Genomic DNA, 13,404 nt, shown 5'->3' with positions numbered 1-13,404 from the left:
GGTGGCGGTGGCGGCGGAAACAGCGGCGGCGGCGGCAATGGCAGTGGTGGCAGTGGCGGTGCCGGGGGTGCCACTTCTTATGTCACCGTGCCGATGCTCCGTTACATTCATCCTTTCCCGCCACCGACCTCGGGGTCAACGCCGGCGGTAGCGGCGGTTGTCACCACCGCGCCGTCGTTGACTGCACCTGTGCCTGTGCCCGTGCCTGTGCCCGTACCTGCGCCCGTACCTGCGCCCGTTTCCGCATCACCTCTCAGTCAACCTACTGTCATCACCAGCCAAACGCCGCCGCCGCCACTCATTGGGACTCCCTACGCCGCGAGAGACACATACCGTGCTAGCACTACGAACGTAGGTATTTCCATGACGTGAACCACGTACGAATACCCGCGCGCGTCTCCTCTTTTCCTCGGAGTCTATCACAACAGTCGCGGGTCATCCTCGCGATGCGTTTGAACGGTCATGGTCATGCAAACACGCTCTCGAGAGCGAGAGAAATTCTTTTTGTTTCTGATGTTGCGCTGCCGTGCACTGAGATCATGATACATAAGAAAGAGTAGCGAGACGCTAAAGCTTTGTATTCAAGAAGATAAGAGATTGCTTCTTTCAATGTCCATGTTATCTTAATAGGTATTTCAACCGCATGGTTAGGTCATTTTTAATCCTTTGTTGAAGATTTTATTCTTAGGTATATCAGAATTACATTTTTAATCTTTCCTTTTGCGATTGGTTTTTTTTTATTTTAACTTAAGTTTGCTGCTCGAGTAATCTTTTCTTTTCTGCATCATTCGAAGAGAATATTATATTTTTAAAATTTTAAATTATGTATTTAAAAGAATTAGATAAAAATTTTTATGCAATTTGTTGTTTATAGATATCGTATGTTGTGAAAGTTTTACTTGATATTCAGCCAATTGTTAATATTTGGGTCAATTTAATATAGGAGTAACGGGATAGAGATCAATATTAATGCATAACATCAGACGTTTAGACTAATTGGGACACACATCGCGCAACGCAATCGCACGCATACCATATCGCTCGACCCCGTCCTTGACTTTCACCGATTATCGGCCCTCTTCCTTTTTTTTCTCCCTTTTAACAATATGATTCGCGCGTGTCTGACGCTCGACAGCTTTAAATACGCCATATTATTCGTCCGACACAGATTTACACAACCAAACGTGTTATTAAGATATGATTATAGAACTATACAAATAAATATATAGAATAAAATTAAAACAAAATATGTGCAAAGTAAAATATATAAAGAACAATAAATAATAAGACTCTGTAAATATAAAACAAAATAGAACAGTATTAAGAGAGTGAGAAAGACGAATATTTTAAGCAATAATATAGATATTTAAACCTGATAGTTCTTTTTTCTCTTTTTTTCCATGTACATGTAAAGTAGTCACATTTTTATGAAAGATATTTTTTTCCAAGATTTTTTTTAAAGTTTTATTATTCGAGAATTTTGAAACGAGACGGTATAATGTCTTTCAGTGTCTCTATTATATTATAGTTAATTTTTATGAATCTTAAACCAAGTTAAATTCACAGCATAACGCAGTTCTAACGGGCATTATCATATTTAGCTTGTAGCGCGATACGAGTAGGCGGGAGAAAGTTACATTCGCTTACTCAGGGTAGGCATATATACGTATGTTACACTTACACAAGAATACAACTGCATCTTACTTTGCTTGTTTCTTACGTTGTATTTCGAGTCGATTTATTTAGCCGCCGTAACTTGTAAGGGCTGCGCAGAATAAAAGGAACAGGGAACAGAGAATAAGAATTTCAACCTATCAGAAATCATGTACTATGGAATACACACTGTTTATTCCACAGTATATGATTTCTGATAGGTTGAAATTCTTATTCTCTGTTCCCTGTTCCTTTTATTCTGCGTATCCCCTAGAGTAATTTCTTCAGAATCATGGTCGAGTCTACGAAGTTTATAGTGCAAAATTGTCCACACGAATCGCCCGGAATGAACTGTCACAAACGAATGAGTCCCAGCGTCGTAACGCAAAACTATCGGTAGAAATGAAAGGAGGGAAAAAAGTTGGAACAGATGATTGCGGTAGACAGAACGTAGGGGACAGAGCAGCGGTCGCGTGGTATATTGGTACCGTGTGTTTTCTTAAACCGGGTCATCGATTTTCCTGAAATAGTTTCTCCGACCAGAAGGTTAGAGAGGTGCGGGAGATAAATTGAACCTCTGGCAAAGAATGAGTGAAACGACGATGAGAGGGGAGAGGAGGCAAGAAAGAAAGAGGGATGGAGGAAGAAAGGAAGGAAGCATGTAGTGTAGACTTTTGACCGTGATATTTTTCTTTTCAGGTGAACGAGAGGCTTGCTATCAACGTGAGCAACAGTCCTCTGTCGCAAGTTAGTGGGGTTGGCGGTGTCGGGGTAGTGGCCGCTGCAGAATATAGTAACATGGGAGCTGGTGGCAGAGGCGATCGACAGAGGATATCCCTCTTACCGCCTGTCGGCTCCTCGGTGACGTCTATACCATCGCCTTCTGCCGCCGCCGCCGCCGCATCGGATTACCAGCAACATACGACGGCGACAAGGAACCCGCCGCGATTAGGCCTCATGCCCGTCCAGCCTGATCAGTATTGCAGTCGCACCCCCGTCGACATGTCCAGTCTGCAACAGGATGCGCCACCTTTCAAGAAGATCCGTCTAGGGCCACATCAGCAGGTTCAACAGCTGCAATCGCAGCCTCAGTCGCGTTGCCTGTCACCCGCGGACCCGTGCGGAGGCAAGCAAGAACATGTTGTGCAGTTGCAACAGCCACTTAGGATAGACACCAGGGTGGGTAGATTGTACAATCTACTTGATAATCGACAGATTAATCTGTGTCACTGAAGGAAGCCGTCGATCCATTTGATATATTCTGACAGTATTCATTACCGATAATAAAGATAAGTCTTATCGGTAATGCAAAGTAACATTTTATATTTGAATCTATTTTGTTAGGACTATCATGTTTACACAGTATCATCTGTTTGGTATATTGTTGGAAGTTAAAACGTTGAAATAATAGTATTAATTTTCGAGATTGTATTAAATAAATAAATCAGATCGCAATTAATCACATTTATAGTATGGATGGGATGTGTAAATTGAGATTAATTTACATTTTCAGAGTATAACTATATATAAATATAAATAAATTATGTAACTAAATATAGAATGATTTGTAAATGCATATCAATACTTTAGATTAAATGGATAGTTAAGTAAACAAACAAATAATAAACATAGATTGAATATACGAAAAACAATGAAATGAATAAGTTGGACGTAAAATGATATGACAAATTTTTGCTAGGAGCAGCCTGCCGTGGGAGCGTATACGCCACAAACGGAAGCTATTTCGCCTACGCTTCCAGAACCGAGTACGCAAGAGGATGCACAATATAGAAGTACCAAGGATGATCTTCTGCAACAAATTGGCAAGGTTGACAGGGAGATTGCTAAGAGGGAGAATCAATTAAACATGCTGCGAAAGAGGTTAAAAGAATTAGAAGAAACAGCGAATAAACCTCTGGAAGTAAAAGACACTGAGGAACAGTCACAGCAACCAAAGCATCAATCGATGGCGCAAAAGGTCTACGCTGAGAATAGGGTAAATTATGTAAATAATAAACAAGTACTTTTACACGTTGAGCACCCCAAGGAAGCATTTGACTCGAATCCGAATACTGCATGTACCTTTTTTTTGTCAACATAAATTGCTTTTATTCGCAAAATATTAGTTGATTTTAATATTTGAAACGTACAGAAAAACAGTTAATCGATGAATTGAATTTTAATTTGGTATATTTTAATTAACAGAGAAAGGCGGAAGAAGCTCATAGACTCTTAGAAAGACTGGGCCCCAAAGTAGAACTACCTTTATATAATCAACCGTCGGACACAAGCGTATACCAAGAAAATCGTACACGGCATCAGACGTGTATGCGTGCCAGACTCATAGCTAGGCTTCGGAGAGAACACGCTGAGCGCGCGTCTCTTCACCGACAGCAGTCACAAACGTACGCAATTTTGGTTCAAGAATGGCATCGTAAGGTGGAACGGTTAGAGGCAACGCAGAAGAGGAAATCGAAGGAAACAAAGAATCGCGAATTCTTCGAGAAGGTATTTCCCGAATTGCGAAAGCAGAGGGAAGACAAGGAGCGTTTTAACAGAGTTGGTGCTCGTATTAAGAGTGAAGCCGATCTTGAAGAGATAATGGACGGTCTACAAGAACAAGAGGTACATTTTATTATTGTCGTATGTGTGTTTATAACAAATGATCATGAAATAGGCGACGTGTTATGTATATCACGAAGAGAGAATCAAAAGTATGGTGAAAGCGAAAAGATGGTATGGGAAGAAGCAAAAAGGCACGTTACTAAATTAATGTACATTAAATAAACATTCTTTGGCAACTACAAACTGAAATAAAATAAAGAGGGTTTTAAACGGCAAATTAATAAACGAGAGAGTTAAGAGACACTTATTTAATTTTATTAAATTAGCGATATTAAGTTACAAAATAAAATAAAAATTATTTTGCCGTGCAAATCTGTAGTCTATTGTTGCTGTTATAGATAAAGCTATTTGTCTACTCGAATATATATCATATATACATATTTAGAGGGGACGACGTATTAGAACATTTGAATATAATATAGAATGAAATATATTTATAGAGAATTGATTAATATTGAATGAATTAAAAAAATTTTTTTACAACTTTCTTTTTTTGTCACAATTTATTCTTATTTTAACAAATAATTAATTATTACGAGAAATATAATAAATAGTATACATGACAAAATAGCTAACTTGTGCTAAAAGCAAATCTAACCTTTGCTCTATCAGGTTCTTGATATTTATAAATATGAAATACACGCGCGCGACTAGTAATCTAATTATAGTATTCTTGATATAGCGAAGATTAGATATATCATTTTCTTTTATACTTTTTATGAATTTTGTCTCATCTCTTTCTTCATTTTCTCAAGAGCAATTCTGTGAAAGAGGCATTTTCACATCAAAGGGATTAAAGAGAGTTGATTATAAGGAAAAGATGGTAACTGACAGTTTCTTCCTATCTTTAGACATTTGTTTTCTCTCTTGGTCTTCTCGTGTATGCTGACCAGGGAAAGGATGGCAAACTGGATAAATGGATGGAGATGATTGGAAGTTACCATCGGACTAATAGACGCGCGCGATAATAAAGTTTTAATTGATTTAGATTCATGATGCTCAAGTAAAAGTTTCACAATTTTTCAAAATAAAGTATAAGTATAATATTTAAACAAATTTTTTGCGATTAGTATTTCACATTTAATATTATTTCTTTTGAAAAAGCATTATTTTAAAAGTATTCTTTATTTTTGTGTTTCTCGCGTTTTCTTTTTCATTAATTTCTGCTAGAGAAATTCTTATGATGATACTTCATGGAAGACATCTAATTTATACTGATTCCCCAGGAAGAAACATTGCAAGATTTAAAAAATTCCATTAAAGCTTGTCAGGTTAGTAACGTGCACTTGCTTCCTTTACCCTTACCTCATACCATATGGATTGCGTTCTATTACATTGGCTGCAAAAAGTACATTAAATCGGTAAATTAAATAAATTAAGGCTCGGTTGTTCCACCTTCCGGTAAACTTTAGCTCACTATCTTACTCTCTTATTCTCTTATACTCTTGTTCTTTTATTTACCAATGTGTAAACTACTATATACTTTATATGAAGATGGAACATAACTGGCCTAAATCGCTAAATTAAAATTATGCCAGCTTAATGTAACAAACTGAAAAAGCAATATTAAATTCATTATTATTGCTAAAGTATAATCGATTATTATATACCCTTTGTATTATTTACGTATAAAAACATTGAAAAGTCTACATTTTATTTAAAATAAAATATATCTTTTTTTATATACATATATCAACATATTTTATCAGTAACAGCCAACTTACTTTAAAGACATTTTCTTATATTAACAATTATCCTCAAAGCTTCATTAAAAAGAGTAATAGGCTATGGGTATACATTGATTTTATCTTGTAATATTACAAACACTACATTAATATTACAAAGAAATAATTGATATACAATTGAAAATTACATTATTTTCGACAGATGGAGGATAAGAAGATGCGTTCGTACGCAGTCATACCGCCTCTGTTATTGGATGCGAAGCAACGAAGGATCGCGTTTCAAAATCGGAATGGATTGCTCCAGCCAGAAGAATTAGAAGCTCTTCACAGTGAACGTAAATTGATCAATGTATGGAGTTCGGTGGAGCACGAGTTGTTTAAAGAAAAATACCTTCAACATCCTAAGAACTATGGAGTGATAGCTCAATCGTTAGAACATAAGTCCGTTCCAGATTGTGTACATCACTACTACCTCACTAAAAAAGCAGAAAATTATAAACAGCTTTTACGAAAATCGCGCCAACGGACACGTAGCTCTCGGAATAATCCGAATAATAAAGTAAGTGATATTTATGATATTTGTCCATTATACAGGGAGAGGCATTTAAAACAGGTCACCTGAATAACTCGCTTGTTTTTGACAATAGAAGAAAAAGTGTCAATTTGCTTGGTTTCGAGGGACACATAATGTGACGTCAATAATTGTTTTTTTGGTGGAGGCGCTAAAAAGATATGAAGGTCACCTCCACTTTTTTAAATGAAATTATGTAATTTTTTTTAGATAACGTGATTCCTCTAATTATTTTGCATATAAAAGTATTAAAGTAAAGATATCAAAAAACTAATAGTTTTCGAGATATTTTACACTTTATTTTGATACAATTGACACAAAATGTTAAATATCTCGAAAACTATTGGTTTTTTGGTATCTCTACCTTAATACTTTTATATGCAAAATAATTAGAGGAATCACGTTATCTAAAAAAAATTACATAATTCCATTTAAAAAGGTGACCTTCATATCTTTAGCGCCTCCACCAAAAAAACAATTATTGACATCACATTATGTGCCCCTCGAAACCAAGCAACTTTTGTTTGACACTTTTTCTTCTATTGTCAAAAACAAGCGAGTTATTCAGGTGACCTATTTTAAATGCCCCTATTTTAAATTTTTTATTTAAAAATTATTTCCATATTTATTGAAATGCAATAGTATTTTGTATGCGTGTGCATACAGAAGCACTGTATCTATATAATTTATCATCAACAGCAAAAGTAATTAGAAATTATCATTTAAAAATTAAAAAATACTTATCAAGTTTTTGATAGTTAATATCATGTAAGAAAGTGTTTCTTGTAAAATTGTTTCAGGTAAATAATACCAGTTCGAGTATTGGACCTATAGATATTTTAACGACTGGAGTAACGACAAGGTTACAGCGGGAGCAGCAACAGAAGACTCAGGAGAATCCTCAGAATAGTTCGGCAACGACTACCACAACGAGCACCACGGGTATGTCGAGCGTATCGTCAACGACTGTCGGAACCACGACAGTAACGACGACGACGACGACTTCTTCGAGCTCGATAACGTCGAGCGTTACTATAACAGCGGATTCAGTAATGACATCAACGACAACGACGATGACATCAGTCCCGAACACCACCGCGACGTCGAGCATCTCAACGACGTCGACAACGTCCAGCACGAAGGATTCCAGGGAGGCGAGTAAGGAGAATAAAGAAAACAAAGTCGATTTAAAAGAATCTCATCTCATAAAAGTAGAGTCGAAAGAAGAGCTGCAATCGGAACCTACCTCGGGGAAAGACATTAAAGTAATGTACGTGTGATTTTTTAAATCTATATTTTAATTAAACTTTATGTAATCACATTTTATCTTACATAATTTAAGTATGTATTCGAAGCTCGTACATGTAGTTAATTTATACGATTATTAGATTTCGGAATTATTGAGATATCATATGAAATATTCTCTGAACGAACAAAATGTATTTTAATATATATGAACTGATACGTTGACTGAATATTATCATGCGAATATCGTATCCTTTACCTTTTTTTCTATTTTATCAAGTGTTCGCGATATAATCATTTTCGATACGCGAATAAGAAATAAAAAAAGTTGGCGCGGCTCATTTTACGAAACGCGCATACCAATTGGTCCCGATTCTGATCTATATAAAAGCGTACGCGGACTGATTGAATGAACCGTATCCATCGGCCGGAAGATATTCATTCCGCAAACATACCCCACTCCAACGAACCAATCTCAATATTGTCCACGGTGGGAGAGGCGACCCGCGAATATCCATTTAACGATTACAATACGCTGTTCAACAGCGCACGGGATATTACAAAAACGCGCGCAAAAAGAAACTTAATCTGCTTTTTTACGGTGTTGTACTAATAGAGATAAGTTTTACTTATTAAGGGCGATCGCGCGATAGTCGAATGAAGGAGTAAGTCGTTGAAGGGTGGAAAGCGATTTCGGGGATGACTGGGATACGCCAGGAGGGGCGGAGTGATGCGACGGTGGTGGTGGCCTGCGATGGGTGGGGGGGAGATCAATTATTAGCAGATTGTAATGCTAATCAATGGTTACCGGTTAGTGGATTATGTTTACGTAGGCTCTCATCACCGTAATTGACTCGATCGTTGGAAATGTGATTCTGCCCAATGAAAATGATGAGTTGAATTCACTGCTGCTTCTTAAGATACAATCAGCAAAATTTTATCATGACCAACTTTATATTTCACATTTTTGAAAAACGAAAATATGATTGGAGCAGATCACGTTCAATGGATTATCACATTTATATTTTACGCGGCTTGTATTTAAGCAAATCCAATTTATGTGCTTTGTTGATACTGTTACAGAATGGAGGGGAAAGGCGCGCTATCGTCGTCTGCGTCTTCGTTGAACAACGCGACGAACGTTTCGACCATCCAGTCAGACTTCAAGGAATCCAGTAAAAAGAAACCGGGTTGCAGGGACACGAATAACAGTGGTGCTAATGTGGCAGCTAGTGGTAGAATAAAAGATAAGAAGAAAGAGAATCATACTCCTACGGAAACCAGTGATGAAGAGACACCATCGATCGACGTCATCGGTAAGTTTAGTGCCAATTGATGTTTTTTTGTTTAACATTAATTAGATTTTTTCCAAGTTGGATCTTCATTCCAAAAGTTTCAATTTCCATGTATGACTTCTGAATATTTACATTAATATGTAATTACAATTTATCGGTTATATCTTATACATAAGTAAATAAGAATGAAACCGATAACGTTAAAAAATTGGAAGTTATTCGATTGATTTCAATCATTTATTTAAATTATTCCGTATCTTCGAAGGTTAATTTAATATATCCGACATAATGTATCTTTAATGATCATATCGTATTTTATTATTGATGTAGATATTTCCGGAAAAGTATTTACTTTGTTATATGAGTCGAAACGTTCTTATTTTGTTGATTTAATGGAATAAATTTGTAATTTGAAGAAATTTACTTCTTATTACTTTGCGTATCAATAACAACTCTCACTCGCCCTCAATCAATGGAATTCTTGATTTATTTACTTTGTTATGTCGCTTTTATGATTGAACCGGTAGAATATTTGTTAATTTAACTTTTTTGTCTTATACTTTATTTTTGTGAATTTAAAGAGTTTCCGGAACCTATTAGTATATCGGATTAGTATTATTAGATCGTACACTTAAATTCTGAAAATCTGCACATGTATGTATCATATATATGAAATTAGGATTTGTTTCTTGCAGGTGTATAAATTTGTTTACATAAAATGAATGAAATATAGCAAATAACGTTTAACTTGCATTTAATTTTAAATTTAACGTTGAAATACACAGTTTATGTAGCAGTTTTATTTTACATAGAGAAATTAGTATTCCTTTTTATTTATCACTATAACTTTTCTTACAATCAAATTGTTATATGTAATGAAGATATGATTACATCACTACGTAACTACGTCGTAGACTTTTATCTGTTATTGTACAATTTCTTGGTACACGAAATATGTACCAAGACGTATATAACATCGAGATATGTATAATGATAAAGAGTACACGTAAAAGGTGAAACGCGTAATTAGGTACTATCTATTAAACATAAATTAGAAGCTAAATCCTTTTTAACCATGTACGACACTTTATCTCTTAATGATTTATACATTTTCGAAGTAACGCAAGAACAGGCTTCAATTTGGAATATTTCAACGTAACGTTCGGCATATTATATTCTATACGCTTATTTGATTTGATTACCGATCTATTTGATTTGCAATTAAATATTTGACACAAATATCAATAGGTACTTTCGAGTTTCATCTGTGAAATGTCTTTCCTCTTGTTTCCGGGTAAGGAAATCTCCTTTGCTTTCCGCGTAAACGTTGTGGTAACGGATAAGGGAAAAATCTGGAAGCATTAAAATTGCACATTAGGGCACAAAATAATGATACTTTTTTATCGTTGAAAGACACAAATTTGTGGTATATTATCTCAGTTATACCTACCTAGCGAGAAAGAGAGAAAAGGATTCGTGTCCTTTCACGGAGCATCCTGAGTGGACGATGTGTCCGCGTCACGACTCGATGCATTCGCTCCGTCCGTGGCGCCTTGCCTCTCCTCGTCGTTCGCGTGGCAGAGTTTCCGGTGCTTGTGCACGAAGTAGTAGCTGGGGAACTTGCAACCGCAGATCTTGCAAGGATAGTACTGCACATTCAGGTCCAACAGTCTGACCTCGCGTTTGTTACCGCGCGCGGCATCCTGCCGCGACCCGTGATTAACGCTGTCCCCGCCGCCTCCGCCGCTCTCACCGCCTGCAGTCGTCTCGTTGATCCTCGTTGGCAATAAATGCCGCTTAGCGTGCTTCCTGTAGCAATATTGCGACTTGAAGGTGTGCTTGCAGTAGCCGCAGGTGTAACAACCACCGTTGTTGCCACTGTTACTGCCGTCGTTGCTCGAGTCATTGCTGGGACTGCGTGTATGGCTCGTTCCTCCTTGCGTTGCCGGTCCACCCACGTTCTCGTCGTTCTCGCTCGACGGATCCTCGCCCTCCGTCAGCTGACAGTTCCTCAACGGGCGTGTCGAGGCATTGTGCGACGGCCCGTGTGACGCTGACGACGAATAATTCTCATTCAAAACACGGTGGAAGCGCACCGGTCCGTCGCAGCACGCGATGTCGTACACCACGGAGAAGACGGTGCTCGTGGTGGTGGCCTCTTTCGCGCCCGAGATTGTGTTCCGGACTCGACGACGAGACGAGCGCGCTCGGTCGTGCTCCGATATCGCAGCGTCCTCGTTGTCGTTGCTGTCGTTGTTGCTGCTGCTGCGATTACGATTCGGTGCTCTGCTGTCGGCGGACACTGCAGTGCACGATTTATTTGGCTGATCGTTGGATGATCTGGCGGAACGGTCCTCGACTTCTTCTCCCCGTTGAGCCTCGCGTTCCATCGACGACCTGTTCCTGTTGTGATGCATGGGCGAATGCGTTTGCGACACATAGGACGGAGTCGGTGAGATGGACCGCGACCGCGACGGTGCTCTCGTAGTGGAACTCGCCGTGCTGCTCGTCACGGCGAACGCGGTGAACGCAGCTGCGGCCGCAGCCACGAACGGGAGAGTGGAAACGGTAGACACGATCTCCGGCGTTCTCGATCTACCGGGGTGTAATCTCGGACGTTTGTGGTGCGCCGCGGTCGGCGAGGACTGCGGCGACTTTGATATCTCACCGCTAAAAGCATTCATATAATTTTGTCATTAATCTTCCAAATCTAGAATAATTCTAATTCTTTAAAGAAAGTATCATGTTATCACTATATTTGTTACGTATTTTAGGTATGTTATCACAACTCTGACAATATGATCGAATTACTTGCGTCAAACGTACGATGTGCTACTTGTACTGTTTATGGTAGTCGAATAATCGATTTCAATGAACAATTTAATATTTCACAGTAAGAGAGTATATTTTAAATTTTCTTTAGCAGAAAAACATATTGAACAATGACTAAAGTGGAATAAAAATTGTAAATTAAAGAATAATTCAATATATATTTAAATTCGCCTTTCCGAATGTGAGAATTTTTAATCACTGCAGTATGCCTTAGCTAAATAAAAAAAAAATTCGTATACGCATAGCCATAATAATAATATACAAATTGTATAAGGAGAAATCTTATTGTTGCTAGATGTCTTTTCCAACGTGTGAAAGAGATAGAAGGGGTACTTGTGAAACTTCCGATTTAAACTTTCAACACTGGTATACAAGGCCGCACAGAAAGATTCGATCGCACATTGCGAACCTATAGTGTGCACACTGCTCCTGCTTTTCTCTCGCCGCGACGACGTTGATTCCGGGTGGTACGGTCGGTTGCATCAACGGCTGCATCGACGGTGGCAGATGCGGGATGGCGGTCGGTGCCGGCGCGGTTGGCGGATACGCAAGCGGGGCTGTCGGGGGCCAACATAACGGCGGGCCTACCACCAGCCTGCTCGGTATGGGTCGTAGGATGCTGCCGGTGGTCCCCGGCGGCGATCCGGGCGTCGTTGACGCGGACGTCGGCATCGGCGGCGTCGGCAGAGGCGGCGGCGCCCGTAGCCTCAATAACGCGGCTCTGCATTGCTCCAATGCACCAGGCATGTGCAGCAAGTGCGTCGCTAGTAGCACGCTATAAACATTGTCCAACGTCACCTCCAGCCGACCAGTGTACATATAATTGAGCAACGGCGCGAATGCCTCTCCACCTGAATCAGATCGGGACCCGGAACATGTTAATGCGTGTTAAAATCCGATATTTTCTTACGTTTGTCGTTGAATTTTGCCTCGCGAAGTAAAATCAAAGCCTAGTGACACGTGTAATTTTCTAGATGAAGAATTTAGTCTGCTAGGAGAGAGAGGTAATTGACATTTCGAACTTTAAAGTATATCCGTATAGCGCCAATTCCACTTTATGCAAATACTTAAATGCATTAGTAGTCTTATTGGAAAATACTCTGTTTCGCTGGGATTTGGTTCACAAATGGTGAATTAAGATAAGCTTTAGATTGCTTTTGGAATTTTGTGATTTTTATTGACTTAATTATTTAACGAATTGAATTATTTTATTAGAGAGCGTTTACAATACGAACGGAAAATGTTTTGTTTGCAAACACTACGAAAATGGACTTATGCCACTTGTGAACCAAGCGATTCAATTATTGGATTGGATTGGATTGAATTGAATTGGGTAACTATATTGGAAAATCCCAATGAGAGATTGAAAGTAACAATAGCACACTGTGCGACCACTGGAAGTTTGTTAATTATTCCGTTTCGTTGTTGGCTTACTGTTATTATTCAAAAGTAGTTTTGAAAGCATTTCGTTGTGTCACGACAAAAAAAAAAAAAAAAA

At 38.5% G+C, this 13,404-nt stretch overlaps 1 protein-coding gene across 1 annotated transcript in view; it reads left to right on the top strand.

The window, feature by feature from the left end:
- Positions 1-2,358: 2,358 nt before the first annotated feature.
- Smr (nuclear receptor corepressor smrter) overlaps positions 2,359-13,404 on the top strand; it is a 43,104-nt gene continuing 32,058 nt past the window's right edge. The window contains exons 1-6 of the mRNA XM_018544645.1: positions 2,359-2,832; positions 3,353-3,649; positions 3,859-4,278; positions 6,166-6,522; positions 7,335-7,804; positions 8,863-9,095. Of these exons, the coding sequence (XP_018400147.1) occupies positions 2,452-2,832; positions 3,353-3,649; positions 3,859-4,278; positions 6,166-6,522; positions 7,335-7,804; positions 8,863-9,095 (2,158 nt within the window). The 5' untranslated portion in view covers positions 2,359-2,451. The remainder of the gene's footprint in view (positions 2,833-3,352; positions 3,650-3,858; positions 4,279-6,165; positions 6,523-7,334; positions 7,805-8,862; positions 9,096-13,404) is intronic.

Source organism: Cyphomyrmex costatus, unplaced genomic scaffold (assembly GCF_001594065.2).
Source record: "Cyphomyrmex costatus isolate MS0001 unplaced genomic scaffold, Ccosl1.0 scaffold455, whole genome shotgun sequence".
Classification (NCBI taxonomy): domain Eukaryota; kingdom Metazoa; phylum Arthropoda; class Insecta; order Hymenoptera; family Formicidae; genus Cyphomyrmex; species Cyphomyrmex costatus.
Note: the sequence above shows the minus strand (reverse complement) of the source record. Positions and strands in the feature narration are given on the sequence as shown.